Source organism: Vespa crabro, chromosome 3 (genome assembly GCF_910589235.1).
Source record: "Vespa crabro chromosome 3, iyVesCrab1.2, whole genome shotgun sequence".
NCBI classification, from domain to species: domain Eukaryota; kingdom Metazoa; phylum Arthropoda; class Insecta; order Hymenoptera; family Vespidae; genus Vespa; species Vespa crabro.
The window spans coordinates 5,924,256-5,945,359 of NC_060957.1; the positions used below are offsets into that span (position 1 = coordinate 5,924,256).

At 27.2% G+C, this 21,104-nt stretch overlaps 3 protein-coding genes across 7 annotated transcripts; 1 reads left to right on the top strand and 2 right to left on the bottom strand.

Annotated features, from left to right (window-relative positions):
• Positions 1–311: 311 nt before the first annotated feature.
• Positions 312–16,593, bottom strand: LOC124422506 (lactosylceramide 4-alpha-galactosyltransferase-like). 5 transcript variants are annotated; one of them, XM_046959028.1, is made up of 7 exons: positions 16,377–16,593; positions 12,705–12,877; positions 10,555–11,686; positions 8,878–9,176; positions 6,217–6,613; positions 4,127–4,337; positions 312–2,649 (listed from the first exon to the last, which is right to left on the bottom strand). In XM_046959028.1, exons 4-7 carry the CDS (start codon positions 9,047–9,049, stop codon positions 2,380–2,382), a joined length of 1,050 nt encoding a protein of 349 aa, XP_046814984.1. In that variant the 5' UTR covers positions 9,050–9,176; positions 10,555–11,686; positions 12,705–12,877; positions 16,377–16,593; the 3' UTR covers positions 312–2,379. The 5 variants fall into 5 exon arrangements, with proteins under 5 accessions (XP_046814984.1, XP_046814986.1, XP_046814983.1 ...); XM_046959030.1 differs by lacking the exon at positions 16,377–16,593 and adding an exon at positions 16,082–16,215 and having other exon boundaries at positions 11,049–11,686; XM_046959027.1 differs by lacking the exon at positions 16,377–16,593 and adding an exon at positions 16,082–16,215.
• Positions 13,861–16,279, top strand: LOC124422502 (transmembrane protein 145-like). Its single transcript, XM_046959023.1, has 4 exons — positions 13,861–14,332; positions 14,670–15,096; positions 15,197–15,786; positions 15,966–16,279. The coding sequence occupies exons 1-4, from the start codon at positions 14,237–14,239 to the stop codon at positions 16,206–16,208; spliced, it is 1,356 nt and encodes a 451-aa protein (XP_046814979.1). The 5' UTR covers positions 13,861–14,236; the 3' UTR covers positions 16,209–16,279.
• Positions 16,589–17,134, bottom strand: LOC124422844 (FAD-linked sulfhydryl oxidase ALR). The gene is made up of 3 exons (XM_046959779.1): positions 17,057–17,134; positions 16,828–16,990; positions 16,589–16,767 (listed from the first exon to the last, which is right to left on the bottom strand). The coding sequence occupies exons 1-3, from the start codon at positions 17,132–17,134 to the stop codon at positions 16,589–16,591; spliced, it is 420 nt and encodes a 139-aa protein (XP_046815735.1).
• Positions 17,135–21,104: the final 3,970 nt, after the last annotated feature.

Here is a 21,104-nt window from a genome sequence, read left to right on the forward strand (position 1 = left end):
ATAGCGATTAAAGAAGTCTAAATGACAATAAATAAGAAAAAACTTGATGATAACCAAGTTCTATAATTTCTAAACCTCGAAATCCTTCTGCATATATTGCTCATAAGACACTCATTCAAAATATTTTACGGTGACAGGAGAATATTGTCGAGAGCAGAATATTCCATGGCTGATGATAATTGAAAAATCGTGATGTGTGGATTATCCCACTTAGGGAAGCAAATGGGTTTAATATATTGTTGTTCTCATACGTTTCATAAAATAAAAGAAAGAAAGATATCGTTAGGTTCGAGAGATTAAACATAATCGCATTATATCCAAGAGGAACTCTCTCCTTATTTATTTACAAAAAACATAGAGTTTTAGAAAACAGGATACAAGATTTTAATCTTACTTCGTTTTACAGTTATATACTGTGTCAAGCTCTTTAGGAACATGGTTCGATTATTGGTCTAATACTGATATATTATCACTATCGATTTTTCACAAAAGTAATAAGCGCTATTGATAAACAGCAAGCGGTTTATATGTCCAATAATCGATGACACGAATGGCACGTTAAAATGACGTTTATGTCTATATATATATATATATATATATATATATATATATATATATATATATTTTATTTCAATTAAATTTCTTAACGTAATAAATTATTCTTTGTTTTTCTCTTTTTTCTTGTTTTGCTTAGAAAAGAGATTTTTAAAGATTGTTCTTCGCGCAACGATATTCTAATGTGACTTAAATAAAGTTTTGCTGAACATTCAATAAATAAATACAATGATAAAAAAATTTTAAATATCTTAAAAATTTTGGTAAATTAAATAATTTTAAAACTAATGATGAATCGAAAATCAACGGTACAATAAATTGAACTATTCTACTTCTATAACATGTTATCAGTTGATCGTAATCTTACAATTAATGAGGATGAACATTAACTTTTTTCGTATGATATTTATGTATGAGAAACGTAGAAGGGGATTGTCACACTTATTAATATTTTTCCTTCTTACTTTGTCAAATTTGCTATTAATCCTTTCTTAATTGTTTGTATTTATTAGGACGACACAATGAAAATCGATTCTCTATAAAAACGTTATGCCATCACATATTTTCATATCTATTTTTCACAAATCTATCATATAATAATATTTTGTATTTATTTGAAAATATCTACTCACATACATAGATTTTATTCAATTAATTAACAATCACGTGCCAAAAACACACTTTAATTTTAATTTGTTGACCATTCAAATTGAAAATTTAATTTCTCTTCTAATAAAAGAATAAATTAATTATTTCTTTCCCATTCCAATTAAAAAAAAAACATTATATGTCCTAATTATTCATTTTACAATTTTATTAACTTATATCTAAACATTCTTGTCTCCATCCTCTAATCATTTCATTTTTAATTAAAATAATTTTCATACACATCCATGAAAATTTTTTCTGTTTAACATGTTAAGTCCATTATTTATTATCTCCTTGAATATTGTTATTGTATCCCATATCTATTATCTTTCTTTTTTTTTCAATATTCTTATTTTATTTTACTTTATTTTATTTTATTTTTATTCATTTATTTTCTTTTTTGTTTGTGTCACAGAAAAGTTTCCACTTCTTGCATGTAAAAAGTTTGTTAAATTGTCAACTTTGAATAAACATTTTATATCGATAAAATACATTTCAGATTCTTAATAATTCATTGCTTTTCTAAATGATATGATATGATATCGCGACAAATAATCACAATCATGATTATTACTTACAAGAAATACATTCCTCTCCTTCTTTTTTATTTTCTTTCTATCTTTCTCATCTAATGATATTTATGTTAATACTAATATACGAACTATACACGTATAACTACGTATATATAGATATGTAACTATATCTGCAATAAGTTATTATTGTTCTTTGGATAATAATAACACACACATCAACGCCCTATTTCTTTGATATTATAAACTTAAATCTATTGTTTGATATGTGTGTACTTCATTATCTCTTGAAATTACAAGGTAAATTAATTTTTCATAAAATTTAAAAACTTTTTTAAATTTGTACAAACGTAAAACATCTATTAATTTGTTGAATGTTAATTAATATTGTAAAAACAATTAATTATAATAAAATTACGTTCATTGAAACACAAAAGAATTGTAAAAGAAGAATTAATTTTACGTTTTCTTTTTTTCTATGTTTATATCATATTTATCTCTTCGTTATATAAACAAAAAATATATAAATTGTAAAAAAAATAAATTGTTAATAAAAGTTATAAAAATAAAATAAACGAAACAATAAATGTATTAAGACAGTCACCGATATGTTAAAATTCACTTCCTTGATTTTTTGTCCGATTTTTTAGAAAGTATTACCACAATTCGAAAATACTTTCGGACAATATTTGCGAGCTATAACGACGTAAGGAACATTGCTATTCATATGAATTTTCTTCGATTTACTGAGTTTGTTCCACACGTGTATCGCCCGAGCTTGCTTCAATATCTCCATCGTTGAATTAATGTTCTTCTCCTCGAAATATTTTGTCCACTTCTTGTAATGAATTGGATAGAAAGCAGAAGGTGGAAAAACTTTGAATCCGTGGCAACGTGACACCGACATATCTCGAGTCTGAAATAAAGACCCGTTAAATTTTAATCCTAATCGATTTATCATCGTGGACTGTTGGATCGATGAACTACGTACATATGTAAGAACTTAATAGGGTAGAATTCGAATAAATTTACCATAAGCACTAGAGTATTGAGTTAGTTCGTGCATTTGAATTTGATACGACAATATGATTTTATTACACACTAACAATAAATATCCTAAACTATTTAATTCGATCCGAAGAATTGAAAATTTGTCTATAAAAAATTGTATTTTGTAGTATTACATTTTGTAAAAATGTTCTCCTTGAGTTCGGAAAAAAATATATATTTTATTTTATTTTTTCTCTTATTTTAATTGAAGAGTTGAATGGAAAAAGGACATATTTTAAGAAGTGCTCTTTTTCATTAAATTATTTCTATCTGTAAAAATACTCTTCTTTTATACGAAAATTACATTTTGCAATTGGAGCTACGGACTTTAATTCTCAGCCTATGAACAAGTGCTAAAAATTTTATTATATAATCTGTAAAAGTGATTAAAGTAAAAACTCTTAAATGTTTATTTTAAATATAAAATAAAGACTCTTATATGTTTATCTTAAAATCATGGATAAATATAAAAGAAATCCACTTCCTTTTGTAATTATCGGAAGTGCGAGCTTAATAAAGGCTCGAGAAAAAGAATTAAATGTTTTTTTAAAAAAATCTATTCAGAATAGAATTGATAAGTTTACCTTATGAAATTACTATCAGTTAAAATATTTAACTTCGAAAACATTACTTGTTGCTGAATCTTACAAAGGATTATTTAGCTCCCTCATTTTTTTTTAAAAAAGGACATGACAGTTTGAATTTAAATTTGTATTTCTAACTTGTAACTTAATGTTAAACCAGAAAAATTAAAAAACTTAAAAAATTTAATGAAATATTTGAAAAATAAAGAAGATCAAAACATTAGACAAATGAAAAAGACAAATGAAAAGAATGAAAATAATAATGACAATGATTCAAAATCTAATATACTAATATTAAATATTTTGTTCCTTATATTTTTTATTTTTTAATATATTTTTTAATATTTTTTAAAGAGTTGCTTTTTAAAGAGTTGTATTTATTATTTAATAATAAATAATGGATGAAGACTGTAATATAATTTTTTTTATTTTTCAATTTATGGGAAAAGGACACTTATACTTCTATCAAAAACAATATTTTTTCTGTAGTAGTACTGAAGGACTGCTTACCTATCAAAAATTAAATTACTACAATAATAAAGAAATCTGTAATTTATAGTATTCCAAACAAGTAAAATTACGGAGATATACAAAAGTGAAAATTTTTAAAACTTGTATCACAAAATGATATTTTTATAGAAGTGCATTTTTTCCACTCAATTCCTTAATTATAAATTATATATATATATATATTTTTTTTTTTTTTTTTTTTTTTAATAAGTTCATAAATCTCTCGCAAAATGTGGAATATGTACTTACGTATTTGGTAGAACACATTTTTTGTAAAATTCTCGTGATAACACCAGGTCCATTGTTACCCCAATCATTACCACGAAAATTTTTTTTCAGATCACGAAGGCAGGCATCCGCCATACGACGTCCAAGCTTATTCGAACTGAAACCCAAAACACCGGCTGCTACGTCATCCCAATCCTCGGCACCAGCAAAATTTGTTAAATTTTCCAATGACCTGACAAATAGATTTATTTTGTTTTATTTATTATTATTCGATATCAACTTATCATAGATAAGTCCTTCACTTTACAAAATTATTATCGTTTTAAAAGAAAAAAAAACAAATTTCATTTTATTAAACTATAAATTTCATTTTATTAAACAATCATATTCAACTAATAATAATAATTTAACTGGAAATATAAATAATAAATTAAATATCGCTCATTTTGATCGTTTCTGATTCGAAATTAACCCACGTAAACGCTTTTACGGTTGGATTATAAATATAATATATTTAAAAAGAGAATCTACACGATCGCAAAGACAATGTCGATTTTCAGAGGCAAAATACAGATTTGTTTTTTTTATTAGTGCCGCTGAGTAGACATCGTACAATTCGATCGTTCTGGAAGATCGTGTAAAAGTTCCAAGAGAACGATGAAAGTATTTGGTTGGAAAAAAGTTAGTTCTCGAAAAGATCGATCTCAAGGCAACAAACATAAGCATTATGTTGCTGTAATACTTGTCTAATTTTAATAAATCTATTTATATATTTCCTATATAATAATGTCTATTATATAAAATATGTTCCCAAATATTTTCTTGGCCACAACAATATATAGAGTGTTTCTTGTAACGATCGTCACGATTATTCAAATACTTCCGATAGAGTGACAATAAAATTATTAATACTTCATCATCAAAAAATATTAAAAATACTATTTTTTCAATAACAATTTGGAGTCCCTTCTAATTTTTTAAATGACATTACATAACTTTTTCTACACGGTATTGTACGTGACATTGAGATAAATTTTGATGATTTAAAATAAAATTACATTTGCTCAATAAATTGTTGAGAAAATCATTTTTAATGTAATAAAGATCTTTATGAATATAAACTGAATTGCACGTTTTCAGGTCTTACATTTATTGTATTGTTATTTATGTACCGTATTTATAGTCAATTGTTTACGAAACCCCCGTAAAAAAAATTCAAGAATTTCGAGAATAGATAATATGTGCATATAGAATTATGCATATATGAAACTTATTTACTGATATACATCGAAATTTAATTAAAAGATCAAAACTTGGTGTTGCAAAAAGCAACACGTAGTTTAAGTACTTATTTGATGTTTGATAGGAGGTAACACGATTATATACTACGAGACAAAAGTCTATGATAAGCGTGTTTACTATTTATTTTTAATATTCAACGACAAAGTATTCCTGAATAACATTTTCATTAAATATCAATGCGTAATAGCAAATAGGCTGTATCAAATATATGCATATGAATGTGTGTTTGTGTGCGCGCGCGCGTGTGTGCATAATACGTATATACTATAAACATAAAATGGAAGACGATAAGTAGTATTTATCTAATGGTACAGGAATTATTATTTATATATAGGAATTATAACTTATTTTGAATGTTATCCTTCACTCTATCTGAAAAGCAGAACATTTACGCGAACTGTCTATTCATATGTGCAATAATACTTCAAGCCTAGCGATCTTGTCAGTATTTGTTTCGCGATAAAGATTACATATATACATATGTTCATTTGTATGTACATACATACATACATGACACATGATGAATATCATAATGAAAATAGAGCTATATATAAAATCTTTATGAGATTCACATTCCTCTATCTTTCGTTTTGTAAGAAAGAAATAAAAACAATTTTGTAAAGCGTTTACGGAAAATTATTTGAATCATTATCTTTTCAATTTTGCATGCGAATGCTTCAAAGTAATAAAATAAAACAAAACTTTGTGAAGCTCTCATTACAAACAAACAAAAAACAGGATATATATATATATATATATATATATATATAAGAAGAAAGAATATATAAGAAGAAATAAAAATAACTTACGTTGTAACGACGACGTCCAAATCAAGATATATTCCTCCATATTTCCAAAGAGTTAAATATCTCAAAATGTCCGACATATGACTACGTCTCCATTTACTCTTCATCAAGGTACCACTTTTGTACCAATCCTCCAACGGCGTGTCTTTCGTATAAGTTTCTGGGAAAATCCTTCTAATCTTGACGTTCGGATAACTCGACAATTGCTTTATCATTTCTTTCGTTTCCAAGGATATCGGCGAAGGACTAAGAAATAAAAGATATATTGTACTTTCCGAATTCATGAGAGCCGCCGATTCTACAGCACAAGCCTGACGTGGATTCAAAACAATTCCCTTTTCATCGAAACAGGACGTCTCATGGAAAAATATATTCTTTCCGAGTATAGGTTTCACAGAATCTATAAAAAAAAAAATAAAAGGAATAGCGAGAAATTCTTTGGAACTTAATCTTTTTAGGAATTTAACAAATTTTGGCCGATTTTCTAATTATTCGTTTAGATAAAAATGTATATATTATTTTAGAAATATGAAAATATGACATTTTGGAAGAAAAAATTGTTATAAAAAATCTCCAGTCTAAAAAAATGAAATAAAAGTTCAAAGAATTAACACAGAGATATTTCAAACAAAAATTGAAAATCTTTCTTGTTTTCTCTTAGAAACCATTTGTTTTCATAATAATATGTTATCATCAGCGGTTATCATATTTCATACGTACACAAAAAATGCTATCTATTTCTTTGTTAAAAGCACAGATATAACAATTTATTTAGAACACCGAAAACTTTCGTATAAAATTTCAAAGAATGTAATTAAATCGATTATTACTTTCTCTTTAACATTATTTAAAATTATTTACAAAGCAAAAGAAAAGAACCTATCTGTCTGAGAAACAATTTCTCTCTCTCTCTCTCTCTCTCTCTCTCTCTCTCTCTCTGTCTCTCTCTTTTCTTTCTGATTGTCGACATGACATACTCGATTATTAATGCAAACGTTCAATTTGTAATAACTACATATTTAGATATACGGTTTAACGTTTACTTCAACGTAATCATAATTCTACGATCGCAATTTCTGTACTACGATCACGTACTCTATACCATGATAACTATTATTTATTATAATACATTAGTAAGGATATTCAATGATGACTTGCACGGTAAATCTTTCAGACCTTCGCGTGAGATGCATTTAAAGTTACGTACGTTTGTCATTCATTTAAAACGAATTTATGTTGTAGATACATTATAAACTGAATTTCCAAAGATTTTTCTAATGTTCATTATAATTTATTGATGAAGTATCATTCTATATTATCATTAATGATAATACAATAAAAAAAACGAAGTTAGGGAAAAAGAGAGAGAGAGAGAGAAAGAGAGAGATAAAGAGAGAAAGAGAGAGAGAAAAAGAGAGAGAGAGAGACAATCTAATTTATTATTTTTAAAATTTATAAAAAAAAAAAGAAAAGATCCAATTTTCTCTCGATTACAAATCATATAAATATTCTCACGAAACATGTTATAAAATTAGAATGTTTTAGAATATAAACATTTTTTTTAGTCGTATACACATTATCTTTGAAATTTTTTGTATACATTTCGTATATATACATTTTCGTATATATACTTTCGATAGTGTCATCACTTTATTTTTCTAGAATTTGTTATTAACTTTATTTCTTCAAGGCGAGTCGCGTATGAACATATTAAAACGATAAATTAATTAGATTGTACTTAACTCTTTGTGAACATAGTGGAATAAAAAGTATCCCGACATTTTGATACTTATATATGGAATGATTTTTATCTTACATTAAAACAGCAACTTCACGAACTTCTGTGCAATTAAAATCTTTTTTTCTTAAAATTTCCTACATTAAAAAGCTAAACTCATGTATATACACATATATATATAGATACATAGATAATCGTATCCTTTCTTTCTCAAGCTAATAGATTGCATTGTCTCAATATTAATAATTTCTAATGGAATAATATGTTCGCGAATAATATGAGTAATGAAATCTTCACTTATGACGAATTGATTGATTATATACATTAATACGTACAGCGAGACAAATAACTTATCTTTTTATTGTTACGCAGATGTGTATTTTCACATATATATATATATATGTGTGTGTGTGATGACAAAAAATAAATAATAATGAATTATATTATATTATTCTATCAAAATTCGAATCGCGAATTTGTATCAAATAGATATTTCTATAATAAATAATGGTTCGAGTTATTAAAAATTATCGAAATAGAAACTTTTAAATGGTAATAATTAAGTTTATTAATAGCAAAAGATTAATTTTTTAATGTTTTTTGTTTATTAAAAAAAAAAATAATAAATAATAACAACGAGTGTAAAATCGTGGAATTCTTCGAGTCCAATTCTTCGATTTCATAAGAATTTATAATAACATTCGGATTATATAATATTTCCTCAGTAATAAGATAAATGTCAGAGAGACGGAAAAAAAAGAAAAGTATATATATATATATATATATATATATATATATATATATATATATATATATATATACAAGTTTTTACATTTGAATATTACAATTGAATAATATCTGAATGTTTGAAATTGAAATGTATATGAATGTTAAAATTGAATAATATCTTAAATAAAGAAACGTACCAGACTCCAAGTGAGGAAAACCATAAGTAGTAGAGATCTCATAACATGAAACATCATTGCTGTCTGTTATAATAAAATTTGTAACTTTTTGCACAATAGTATTATCGTTTGATGTCATTACGATAAAGAGTAATACGGCACATACAAAACCGAAAAACAATCTTTTCTTCATTCTTTAGCCGGTTTTTAAAGTTTGTTATCTCTTATTTTCGAAAAATTTTCGAATAAACGTTAACATGCCTGGCGAAAATTCTTCTTTGCTTTTCGTCACTCTCCAAAGCATATTTTGCGTTCAATACCTAAAAAGAAAAGTAAATAATAATTTTCATAAATTTATAATCAATTTAATCTTATAACTTTTAGGTTTTTTCATCCTTCCTCTTTACTAAAGAAGTCGATAAGTGAATAGTTCTTCTCGATTATTATACATACATATGTACATGTCAATATATAATTGTTCAAACGCAAAAACAAAAAATTTATCACTTGTGTCTCACGTTATACCATTTTTGCGCGATAACAATTTTTGATTCTTCAAAATATAAAGGTCAGCTCTTTATTTCTTTAAATAAAATTTGATTTCTTTTTATATACAATAAAATCGTAAAGAAAATCTAAGTAAATTCAAATTCGATCATATTCGATTTATTTCGGTTAATTTGATAAAATAAAATTTTGAAGATTAATCATTCTCGATTATCGATAAACATGAATATGATCATTTCAAAAATTGTGTTAAAATGTTGCTTTAAAATATTATATTATATATATATATGTATATATATATATATATATATATGTATATATTATATGTATATATATATATATATGTATATATTATATGTATATAATCCACAAAATTATATATATATACATATATATAAATAATAATAAAAAAAATATAATTTTGTGGATTTTTTTCGAAATCAATTTTTTTTTTACTTTTACATACTACATGGTAGAAACTGGTTAATTAGCTCAACTTTCGTTCAAGGTTTTTGAAAAAAAAAAAGAAAATAAATATTAGAATTAAAAGCATATAAAACTAATGATAACTACAATTTTAAAAATTGTTCACATTCTTTTTGAAATTTAATCTTATCAGAAAAAACACTTGAATTTATCGATTCCAAAAGATAAAGAATATTCACTTTGCGTGAAATAATATTTAATAATTAAATAAATGAATATATACAGACAAAACGATTCGTTTGATATTAGTCAATCGTAGCAATTCGATTACTTGTGGATATCATGATCGCTTGTACAAAACACTAATCTCTTAATTATCAAGTAAACTATGAATTATAGATAAAAAAAAAACAAAAAAAAAAGAAAATGATCACTTTGCGAATAAAAGAAAAATCGAAGAACGAAGAAAACTTATCTCGTTATTGGCGTATCTATCGAAAAATAATAATTCTTCAAATTTCTAATTGTCCAGTACAGAAAAACAAAAACAAATAATGAAAGGAAAAAGAAATAACGATGATAATATAATATTCACTTTGTGTCGTTTATCACATACAACATGAACACACACATACAACATAGACACACATGACACGCATATTCTGATTGAATCGCAAAAATCTGTATTGAACGATGTAATATCACACATTTCCTTATTTTGTCTATTTTATTTCGTTTTACGATATATTCCTTCCTTTAACGTACCACTTTTAATCTTCTCTTTTCCTGCCTATCATTCCTAAACGTTTATCTTATTGATAACAAAGTGGTAAGAGTAAACATAATCACTATCATTTTTACGATTACTCTCATTTTCCTCTTCTCCCTCTTTTTCTCTCTCTCTCTCACTCTCTTTCTCTCTCTTTCTCTCTCTTAAAATCCGAACAAAGCGATATCAGCTCATCTCTTAAATATTTCTTTTACTCTTCTCAAGAAAAAAACAATCATGTCCAATAAAGTAAATAATTTTTATCACACAAAACAAGAGAAAACACTATAGATTCCTTGGATATGTTTGTTATTATTTTTCTTCTATTTCTCTTAAAAGCTTTTCTTTATTTTTCTTGTAGTCAAATAAAAATTGAAAGCATTCCAAGTATTCCCTCTTCGTCGTTGTTGTCATTCATTTGCCAATCCTGTTTCTCTTTTTTTCTCCCTTTTTTCTTATCACTTTGCTTTTTTCTTCCACCAGTTATTACCTTCCTCATCGACAAGTTAACAGTTTATATATAACAGCTAGACAGCTCTATTCGTGTGGTCCTGAAGTCAACCCAAACGCGATGCACCGCTTTATCCGCATCTCGAGCGGTGCGGTCGAAACGATTTTACAGACGCATGCGTACTACTTTCAACTCCGAGAATGCTCGCGCGGAACTTCTCAGCGGGTATCTTTCGAGATAGAGAGAAAGGAAGACAGATATAGAGCCTAGAAAGAGAAAGGGAGAGAAGAGAGAGAGAGAGAGAGAAAGGGAAGATATTAATAATAAATATTTGCATTTGTTTAGCTCAGAAACCTGTAAAGTTGTCTCATAGAATCAATTAACTCTTATTCTTACACCTTCTTTTATTTTCTTTTCTTATATCAACGGACTCTTATTATCATTAAATCAATACTTTTCAGCCATTGTTTACTATTGTTACTTTGGCGCGTTGCAATGTTATCACGTATTTATATATATATATATTCCATATAGTAATAATGAAAATTTTTTTCTTTTCTTTTTTATGGAAAGTTTAAACCTCTCTGATTTAAATAACTCCGTTGTTTTTCTTTGTCTATTACGTTCCGACATGATATTTATACACTGATACTTTGGAACAATTTTTGAGACTGATTCTGAAAAAACATAGAAGGATTCGAATATTAGTTCGTATAAATATACGGAAACTGAATTTGTATATAGATAGATTTATGTGTACTTTGTAATAAATTATAGATACATATTTAAATGCTCACTTAGGAAATATTTATAAGATATTATCATTTTAATTTATTGAAAATCGCTTATATAGCAACGTTCAACATATTTTATCTCGTTTCTTCGTAAAAATTAACAATTTTTTTTGTACCTGAGAGCTTTCCTAATGGAAACATACAATTTTTTATGTAATAAGAATCTAATAGAATGTTTTTTTGAATATCTTCAATTATTTTTTAGATAATCGTCTGTTATAATTTTCACTGTAAGAAAACCATAAGAAACCCCTGCGATAAGAAGTCTTATTGTATGACATATTATTTGTTTTCCGAAAAAAGGAAAAAAAAACTATAATGAAAAAAAAATAATATAACTCCTTCTTAAAATATATTTAACAACAATCCTGCTGTCATAAATTAAAAGAGAATACGACAATGAATCTTCCCGTAGCTGTGTTCAAAAATAAATTATCAATGGCGTTATAAGAGGACGTTATCGATTTATGTATGTATGTATTTAAAATTAACTCGCTCAGTAATGAATTAATGTCAAAGGAGAAAAATAACATTATAATAAAAAAAGAAAAGAAACTTGATGATGCTTATCTCTTTCTATTACATTCGTATCCCTTCGCGATAAATTATGTTTAAAATATGAAATATCAGAATGAAAAATAATCTTATACGAAATATCTAATCTATCAAGGATCAATTACGAGTTAATATACATGTATGATAAGCATTATTAATTTTATTATAAGGAATATTTTTAGTGTCGCGCATATTTTACATTGAGACGATCGAAAGTAGGGAAAAATCGACAAAGAGTATGAATTACGTAAGAATAAACCGTCTTTTACCTTAAACAGATTCTAAATAACAGAGGAACGTGATATATTGTTTGAATAGGAAATGGAGTAAGGAATATGAAGCTTACCTGAACTGGATTTTCTCGTAGTTCCCTTTCTGCGAGTTAGAGTTGAAATGGTATGACATTCAACAACTTTTCAAGGCAAATGTTTTTTTTTGTATCGTGGAAAATTGAATTTAACTCTTACGTTATCAACGAACAAAATCAGATTCCCTTTATACTGCTCTTTCCTTTTTTCCCTGTTCAATAGAATAACACATTTTTATTTGTTCATAAAATAGAGATAAAAATACATTTATCTACATTTATCTACAAATAGATTTATCTACAAATCTGTAGTATACTCTATAAATATATATATTTATAATTATATAATATTATATATATGTAATATATAAAAAACATACATAGAAGTATATATACATATACTATATATAAATAAATATTATATATATAATATATATATATATATATATTATATATTATATATATACATATATATAATATATAATAATAATATAATAATAATATATATATGTATATAATGTATTGGCCAATAAGAATAATGTTATAATTTTCAGTATTTTATATCTAAATAAACAATATGAATATGGTTTACTGTAAATTTCAACATTTCTTCTTAATCAACATAACTATGTTATTATTTTCTATATTGGATTTAATAAATTTGATAAGTTAAACATGTGACATGCTCTTGCCGGAAATCATTCATTAAATAATTTGTGCGTCCCTCGATATGTTATATCTGTAGTGTACAGTCGGTACAATCGTGTGTTTCTACTTTAAAGTTTCCTATCTTTTCTTTTTCGATAATATATGCTACACAAGGCGATTTTCTTTATCTATTAAATTCAACATTTTCTTTACAAATCTTTCTATTTTTCGAAATATATTGATCACTGCTAAGAAGTAACTAATTAAATTATATATACCACGACATCTGCTCCATTTTCTACGAGTAATTTGCAATATTTTTTATTGAATACATATAAAAGATGTAGTTATTAATATAATATTATTTTCTAAATTAATTAATACAATTAATAATAAATATTATTTAAGCATTTTAGAAAAACATAATCATTAATAATAATAAATAATAATGTTTGTTTTTTCCAATAAATAAATATATATCTTGAAAAGAATACATTAACATTATTAATTAGTAAAATGGATTTTTATTCTAGATTTCTATTTTTAATTTATATTCGTATCAGTGATAATTAAATTTTGTAATTAGACGTCGATAATATAGAAAATTATACAAAAATGGTAAAGGAACTTTAAAAACTCCAAAAGCTAAAATGCTTTTACTTTTCATTAGATTTAATTAACTTATATTTTTTTAATTAACTTATAAATATTTGAAAAATATTTATAAAATATATTTTTTCATTGTAGAGAAAAAAATAAACATCGACATTTCATGGAAAGAGTCACATTTATGTAGATCCAGTAGTAAAGAAAATATTGATCATAGAAGTTAACTACTTGGTAACGCAATATAGCTACTCAGTCTTTGTACTAGTTATGATTGAGTACATTCTTTTCCGATCCGCTAGTATATAGAGTTAATTATGTCAAGTAAATTTTTAAGATTCTGCATTACTTTTTTAACCTTGTTGGATCATATAAATAGTAAAATACTTCGTGGGACTCTCGTAACGCGTGATGTATTAGAAAAAAATTTATTTAATTTTTGAAATAGAAGCATCTGTAAACGCAAAATATATTTCGTATAGCAACATTTTACGAAGTTACGTTGTTTGGATTTAAAAATATACGAAATTATATATTTTTTTTTTTTTTTTGAATTCGATAATAAAAATATTTCAATGTGAATCATTCTGTGCCTGTTTAAATTATAATTGATGAATTATCGATTAACCAAACAAATCATTATACATATGAAATTATGCAATATACATATAGCGTATTAAATGAAAACATATAAAAAAATATTTTTAACAATATGTTTTGTAAACATGATAATATGTATATTTTTTACAGAATTGGGCCTTTCTTGCAAGATTTTGTTTTCTCACAAAACAAGGCATATTTCGATATGATTTAGAAATTGAAGGTGAAAATAGTTCGCTAAATCTTTTACTGTATTATGATGCGCCTCATCAATGGCCTAGTGTGTATCCTTCAAACAAAACATGCGAAGAAAAAGAATCTATTTTAAGCATAACAAATGGTCAGATAGTACAATTGTCTGCATTGACATCAATCAAATCTGGATGTGATATAAAAAATAATTCATCGCTACATTGCAATAGCTACAGAAGATTTCAATCATCCAGACCAACATGGTGGTTCATCGTATTATCAGATTGTTCTACTAAAACAGGTTTAAATGTTACATATTGGATTTCATTAACAAATGCACCTCCAGGTAACATATGGAAAGAACACTTTTCTGCGGATGAATTTTGCAAGTATTTTTTCTGTAGAAATCTTTACTATTATTACTAAATCTTCACTTTATTTAATATGGTAATATATTATTTTTAATCGATATTTTTTAATTACAGATATACTACCAGAATTACTAATAACAGCTTGCATTTATATAGTACTTCTCATATTATGTTTTTATGTAGCTGTACAATTACGTTCAAGAAGACTCCTACATGTTTCATATAAATTATTTATGGGTTCTCTTCTATGTCAGCTAATGGGCATTTTATTAGAAATTTACAGTTATTTTAATCTCGCATTGAAAGGAGTTTTTATAACTAGTGCTTCTTTAGTGGGTCATCTTTTAGAAGCATGTTCAGAAACTTTATATACAGTGCTTATGCTACTGTTAGCATTCGGCTACACTATCACTAAAAGTGCATTAACACCTAAACAAATTCGATGGCTTACATATTTCATTTGTCTTAGTGCAGCTTGTCAGCTGGCATTATATATGTATCAATTTGAGATCTTTGATCCTGGTTTAGTCCTTTATATCTATGAATCACCACCAGGTTATGGACTAGTAGCATTGAAATTGATTGCATGGATTATATTTGTTCTTCGTTGTTTTAAAACAACTAAGAAGATGACAAAAAAAGTCCATTTTTATGCATCTCTACTTTCTCTAGGATCAGCATGGTTCTTATGTCATCCATTGACGGTAGTTAATTAAACTTATTCAAACACATAAGCAAATAATACATATATATATATATATATATATATATATATATATATATATATATATATAAAATGCTAACTAATTATATGCTTAAGAATTCCATAGACATGCTTTACTATATACATAGAAAATACAAAGATGCTTTGTCGATTTCACAGGTACTGTGTATTACTGTGCTTGTAGACAAGTGGATAAGGGAGAGTGTTGTAAGAGGATGCTCTCTTTGGATTGTTCTTGTGGGGCATGCAACATTTCTTTACGTTACACGGCCTACTATTGCAAATTCGCGTTTTCCATTTCATATTAGAACATGCCAAGTAGTTCCAGTTGGCGGTAATGGACAAAATCACAGTTATGAGCCTCGATTCCGAAAAGTAGTTACAGCATTCACAATCTCATAATTGTTATTATCTCTTCCTCTAATTCTTAGGAGTAATATGTAAAAAGTACGAAATGATGGATAAAATTTCTATGAGGTGTAAATAATATTTACATCATTATTATGCTTTTAAAATGTTTTTATCTTAAAATATTTCTAGCATGCATATATCATTAAAATTATTATTTACCTAAAAATAGTGTTCATAAAAATGTATATTGTATTAAATCCATATAAACAAACATTTATATAATCTTGTGTAACTGTGAATATATCTTTGATGTTTCTGTATTGCCTACCAATATCTTTGTAGGTATTTATTCATGTATTTACAACTTCAAGATAAATCTATTATTCATTTCAACAGAGAAAATGCTTGCTGATTATGAGCCATTTTTTAATTCAATCACACGAACCATCTAACCATCCATCTCTCCATCTTTGGTCAACTAATTTGCAATCAAATTCTGGTTTACCTAACTTTTTGTTTACCTTATTATGAACAGCACATAGCCATTGACTCAAGATTTTCTGTGAGTCAGTTTGTGGTGGCATATTTTTTAATTGTTCTTGAAAATCTTCTGCGCAAGTGTGGCAGGGATAAAACTTAGAAAATATATACATGAATTTTTTCATATCACTTTTTTGTTCTTCACTTGGATGATCAGGATAGCGAGCTGCCATTGTATGTAAAAATGCCCATGTTTTTGAACCTATTTCATCTCTAGTTAACGGACAATCATCACGTTGAGTAGTAGTAATGTTTGTACTAGTATTATTTGCTTGCTGCTTTTGAGCATCATTCTAAAAGAGATAAATAGATTATTTCTATTTTTCTTTTTTTTTAATATTTATTTCTATTAAACATACCTTTCCTGAATCAAAAATTTGCTGCTGTAACTTTACCCATGTTTTAAAGTCAGTGCACGTTCGACAGGGCTTTTCCATTTTAACATATTTATTATAAAATTGCGTTATAAGAACTTGTAGAAACGTGTATTTATAACGTCATTCTATAAAACATAACCTTTTATTGCCAATAATCTCAGAAATTGATTTTCATACGAGCACCATCTTTCGTTTGAATCGTGTACGATTTCAGCGACAAGTATGGACAAAATATTAACTATAAGCACAATAAGGAAACACTGTCCTTACGATGCGACTATACCATCGGTATATAAGCTTATATAGGCTACACATGTCCACTTGTAACCTAAAAATCAATTTAGTGTATGACAAAAATTTTTTTATCTAGTAAAAGTAATAGTGCATTTCACGAACATAAGAAAAAATCATATGCCAGATAATACTTTTCTGATTATTTAATATTTATATTAATATATAAATTAATGTTGCGTCGTGAAGGCGCAACTACGAGAGCGTTTCCAGATACCCGTCTCACACCGGACCAGCAATGTTAGTCAATTTGCACGGAGAATTTTTCCCATCTCTTCCTTGTCGTCAGAGTTATAGACCTACTAGTCACAATGAATAAGGGCGGCAACACTAAACTAGGATACCGTTGCAGGCCGTCAGCAAAATACCGCTCACCGCGTTTCCGCAAATTAATGGGAGAACGTATGTTTTATTAAAGGATCCTGTGAAACTCGCGCGAGGTAGATGCGTGATAATAAAAATTGCGCGAATTGAAGCTATCATAGTATATTTGTTGAAATAAGATACAAATGTTGATGTATTTTGTGTAATGACATGTAATTAGTTGTGCTGGCTATTTCTAAAGGAGTGATGTTTATAAGCTAGTAATGTTTAATAAGACTCGAGAATTTACATGTCATAAGTCTGAAAGATGTAACTTCACTGTCTTTTTGGCGTCTTTAGAACTATCCGCGAAGACTGTAGTGAAATTAGGAAAAGGAATAAAAAGGGCGGAGTTGAAGTATGATCTAAGCATGGAAAGGAAAGGAATAGATGCCCATTGGTCAGGGATGGGTCAGGATAATTCGTTGGAATGTTTAAATATTCCATATGTGCCGTTTTGTTCTAGTAATCCTGTAGACTAGAGGGTGTCAATGAATATTTCAAGGCTAAACGCCAGACAACCCTTGGCTCGTCTCGCCTAGGCGTTTACTTTCACTATTTATTTATTGCCCGGCTCGACACATTATTGAAAATTAGGTACTTAACTAAAAATGGCTAAGCTCGGACAATTTTTATCTATGCATTTTCTTAGTGAGTATCCAACAAATTGGGATGATATTTTTAATATATGATACTTAGGAGAAAGTACTGTGAACAATTGACGAACGCACGTGTACGTCAACAATTAATAAGAATAAATAAAAATAATAAAGAAATTAGAATTTTTTAATGTGTTTTTCTAAGAAATTATTTTAGAATTCTACCAATCTATTTATTTGTTTAGTTGGAATTAGATTGAAAAGATATTGGAAAAGTTTTAAAATATTCAATCATTCGCTCGGTAATACTTACATCCCATAAGATTTCGATACATACTAAGTATTAGCGACCTTGATGGTGATTGCTGCATTCGAAGACCCACGGGTTAACGTTGACTCTACTTTGTTCTAAAATCCACGTTCCGTGATTTTGTTACGTGATGCCATTCCGCAATGTCTTTCCGCTTCGGGAGCTTTAGGCTTTTTAACTAGTAGAAGATGTGTGAGACCATATTTATGGATAGCTCCATTGTCCGACACCATCAACTTCGGACATAACGGATTAATAAGCACAAAAGTTCGTCCGAATATCAAACAATAAAAAATGGAAACCACAGTAGGACTTTTGTTACGCGTTCGTGATATTCGTATGAGTGTTAAAATAACGGTGATTATTCTAAAATCCGCATTCGCGAAGTAATCTAATCGAATTTTCGAGCGCAAAAATGAAATTTTTCGAAAAACGAACACCCACCCCTGTGCACGCCGACACGCGCACCAGTGTTCTTCTATCCTTCCCGTTTTCTCGCGTAAAAATCGATGATGAATCGAGCTATTCGATGATATATCGGAATCATCCGATCGCAAATGAATCTATTCCTCGATGATCCAGACTGAAAAAGAAGAAGAAAAGGAGAAAATAAGAGAAAAGAAGAAAAGATAGGCAAGACGTGCGCGCACGTACAATAATGAACTCGGAACGTGAGGTGAACATATTGAATACCGCTCGATGATACCTCGATGATCCCTGAAAAAGAAGAAGAGAAAGAGAAGAAATATGAGATAAAAAAGAGAACCGGAGAAAGAAAAAAAAAGAGTCGGAAAAAAAAAGAAAAAGAAAGCAGCTGAGACAGCAGCCTGCACAAAGGGCCACACCCATGAGACCAACCCATGGCTCCCACCCGAGACTTATAAATAATAATTAATAAGAGTAGATAAAAATAAATAAGAAAAATGACGAGCATAAATGAGATAGAAAAATTTTCTGTGCGTTTTTTTTTTAAATTATTTTAGAATTTTAGTATATTCAATCTATTCAAATATGATTAGCAATGTAAAATGTAAATACTTTAATGTTTAATAGGAATTAGATTAGAAAAATATTCTTAAAATATGCAACCATTCGTTCGCTAATATTTACATATCAGGATTTCGATATATAGAAAGTATTACCTATCCAGGTCTCACCACATGAAATTTGCTGCATCATTTTTGTACATCCGTACAAAAATCTAAATCAGTGTGTATTCAACATGATCAATTTTAAATCAATCGTATATTATAGTATATGTATATGATCTTTGTAATGTTGCTAAAAATATCCTATTGCTTAAATATTAATTAATCACTATATCAATATATTTCACATTGTACAAATGTTAATAATCTTATTTATTAATTATTCCTTTCCGAGTTCGCGATCCCATGAACTGAAACTAGCTGAAAATGAATAGGGAAAGAAAAAAGAATATGTATATTGCTTATACGAAATGTAAAATTCTGAATTAATTTAATCTAACTTTAAAAAAGTAAAAAAATCCTGGATACTGATCTAAATAAATTATTTTCTCTGAAAGAAATATTATATTAGTAACGCGTAGCAAAACTTGAAGAACTTGGCATACATCTCGTTCTGCTTGTTTCAGCTCCATGTGCATTTTTATTCAGTGCACTTTAATGATCCCCACAATTATCATATCTTATACGTTTCGTGACTATGCCTGTAAACATAATAGAAATAATAAATATATTACTTGTTAAAGGTAAAAATATGAATTTAAAAAGTGAAAAATGTATAAAACTCAATTTTAATAATAAAAATGCAAAATATCAAATAATCCTAGTCGCTTATGCTGGCGAGGTGGGACCTTGATACTTTCTTGTGTGCTCGTTTCAGCTTCCTGTGCACAATGATTCAATATACTTTCAGTAATCTGTTGACATATGAATATTCTATACATTTCGGAGCTATTATTTTAATATAAAACTCGATTATATTAAAATAAAATTACGAATTTAATTGAACTTTAGAAAAGAGAAAATATGCAAAATTTATCATTCAAGTTTAACATAAAACATTTTTAATACGAACGAATTTTGGAAAAGAAAATGTGCAAAATTTATGCCTCCATTTTAATAATAAAAATGCATGAAATATAAAAGAATCCTATTCGTGTACGTGTGGCAATGTGAGACCGAAAACGGAAAGTTACGTCGTTTCAGTCTTTCAAATTTATATTTCTACACTTTATCATAAGAGCATTTTGAGTGACAACATAGTAAAATTAAAATATGACTAAGTACCATTCTCGAAAGTTTTTGATGAATCTTCGAAAATAACTCAACAGACAATAGTTGCCTTGTTGAACTACAGTTTGTGGGAGCCTCTTCAGCATATAGCTTTTTCTTTGTTTCGTGCCCTAACTTAATCGATTATTACTCAAAAACTGATTCAACAAAATTTGATTCCATATTCTAAGATATGAAATAAAATACTA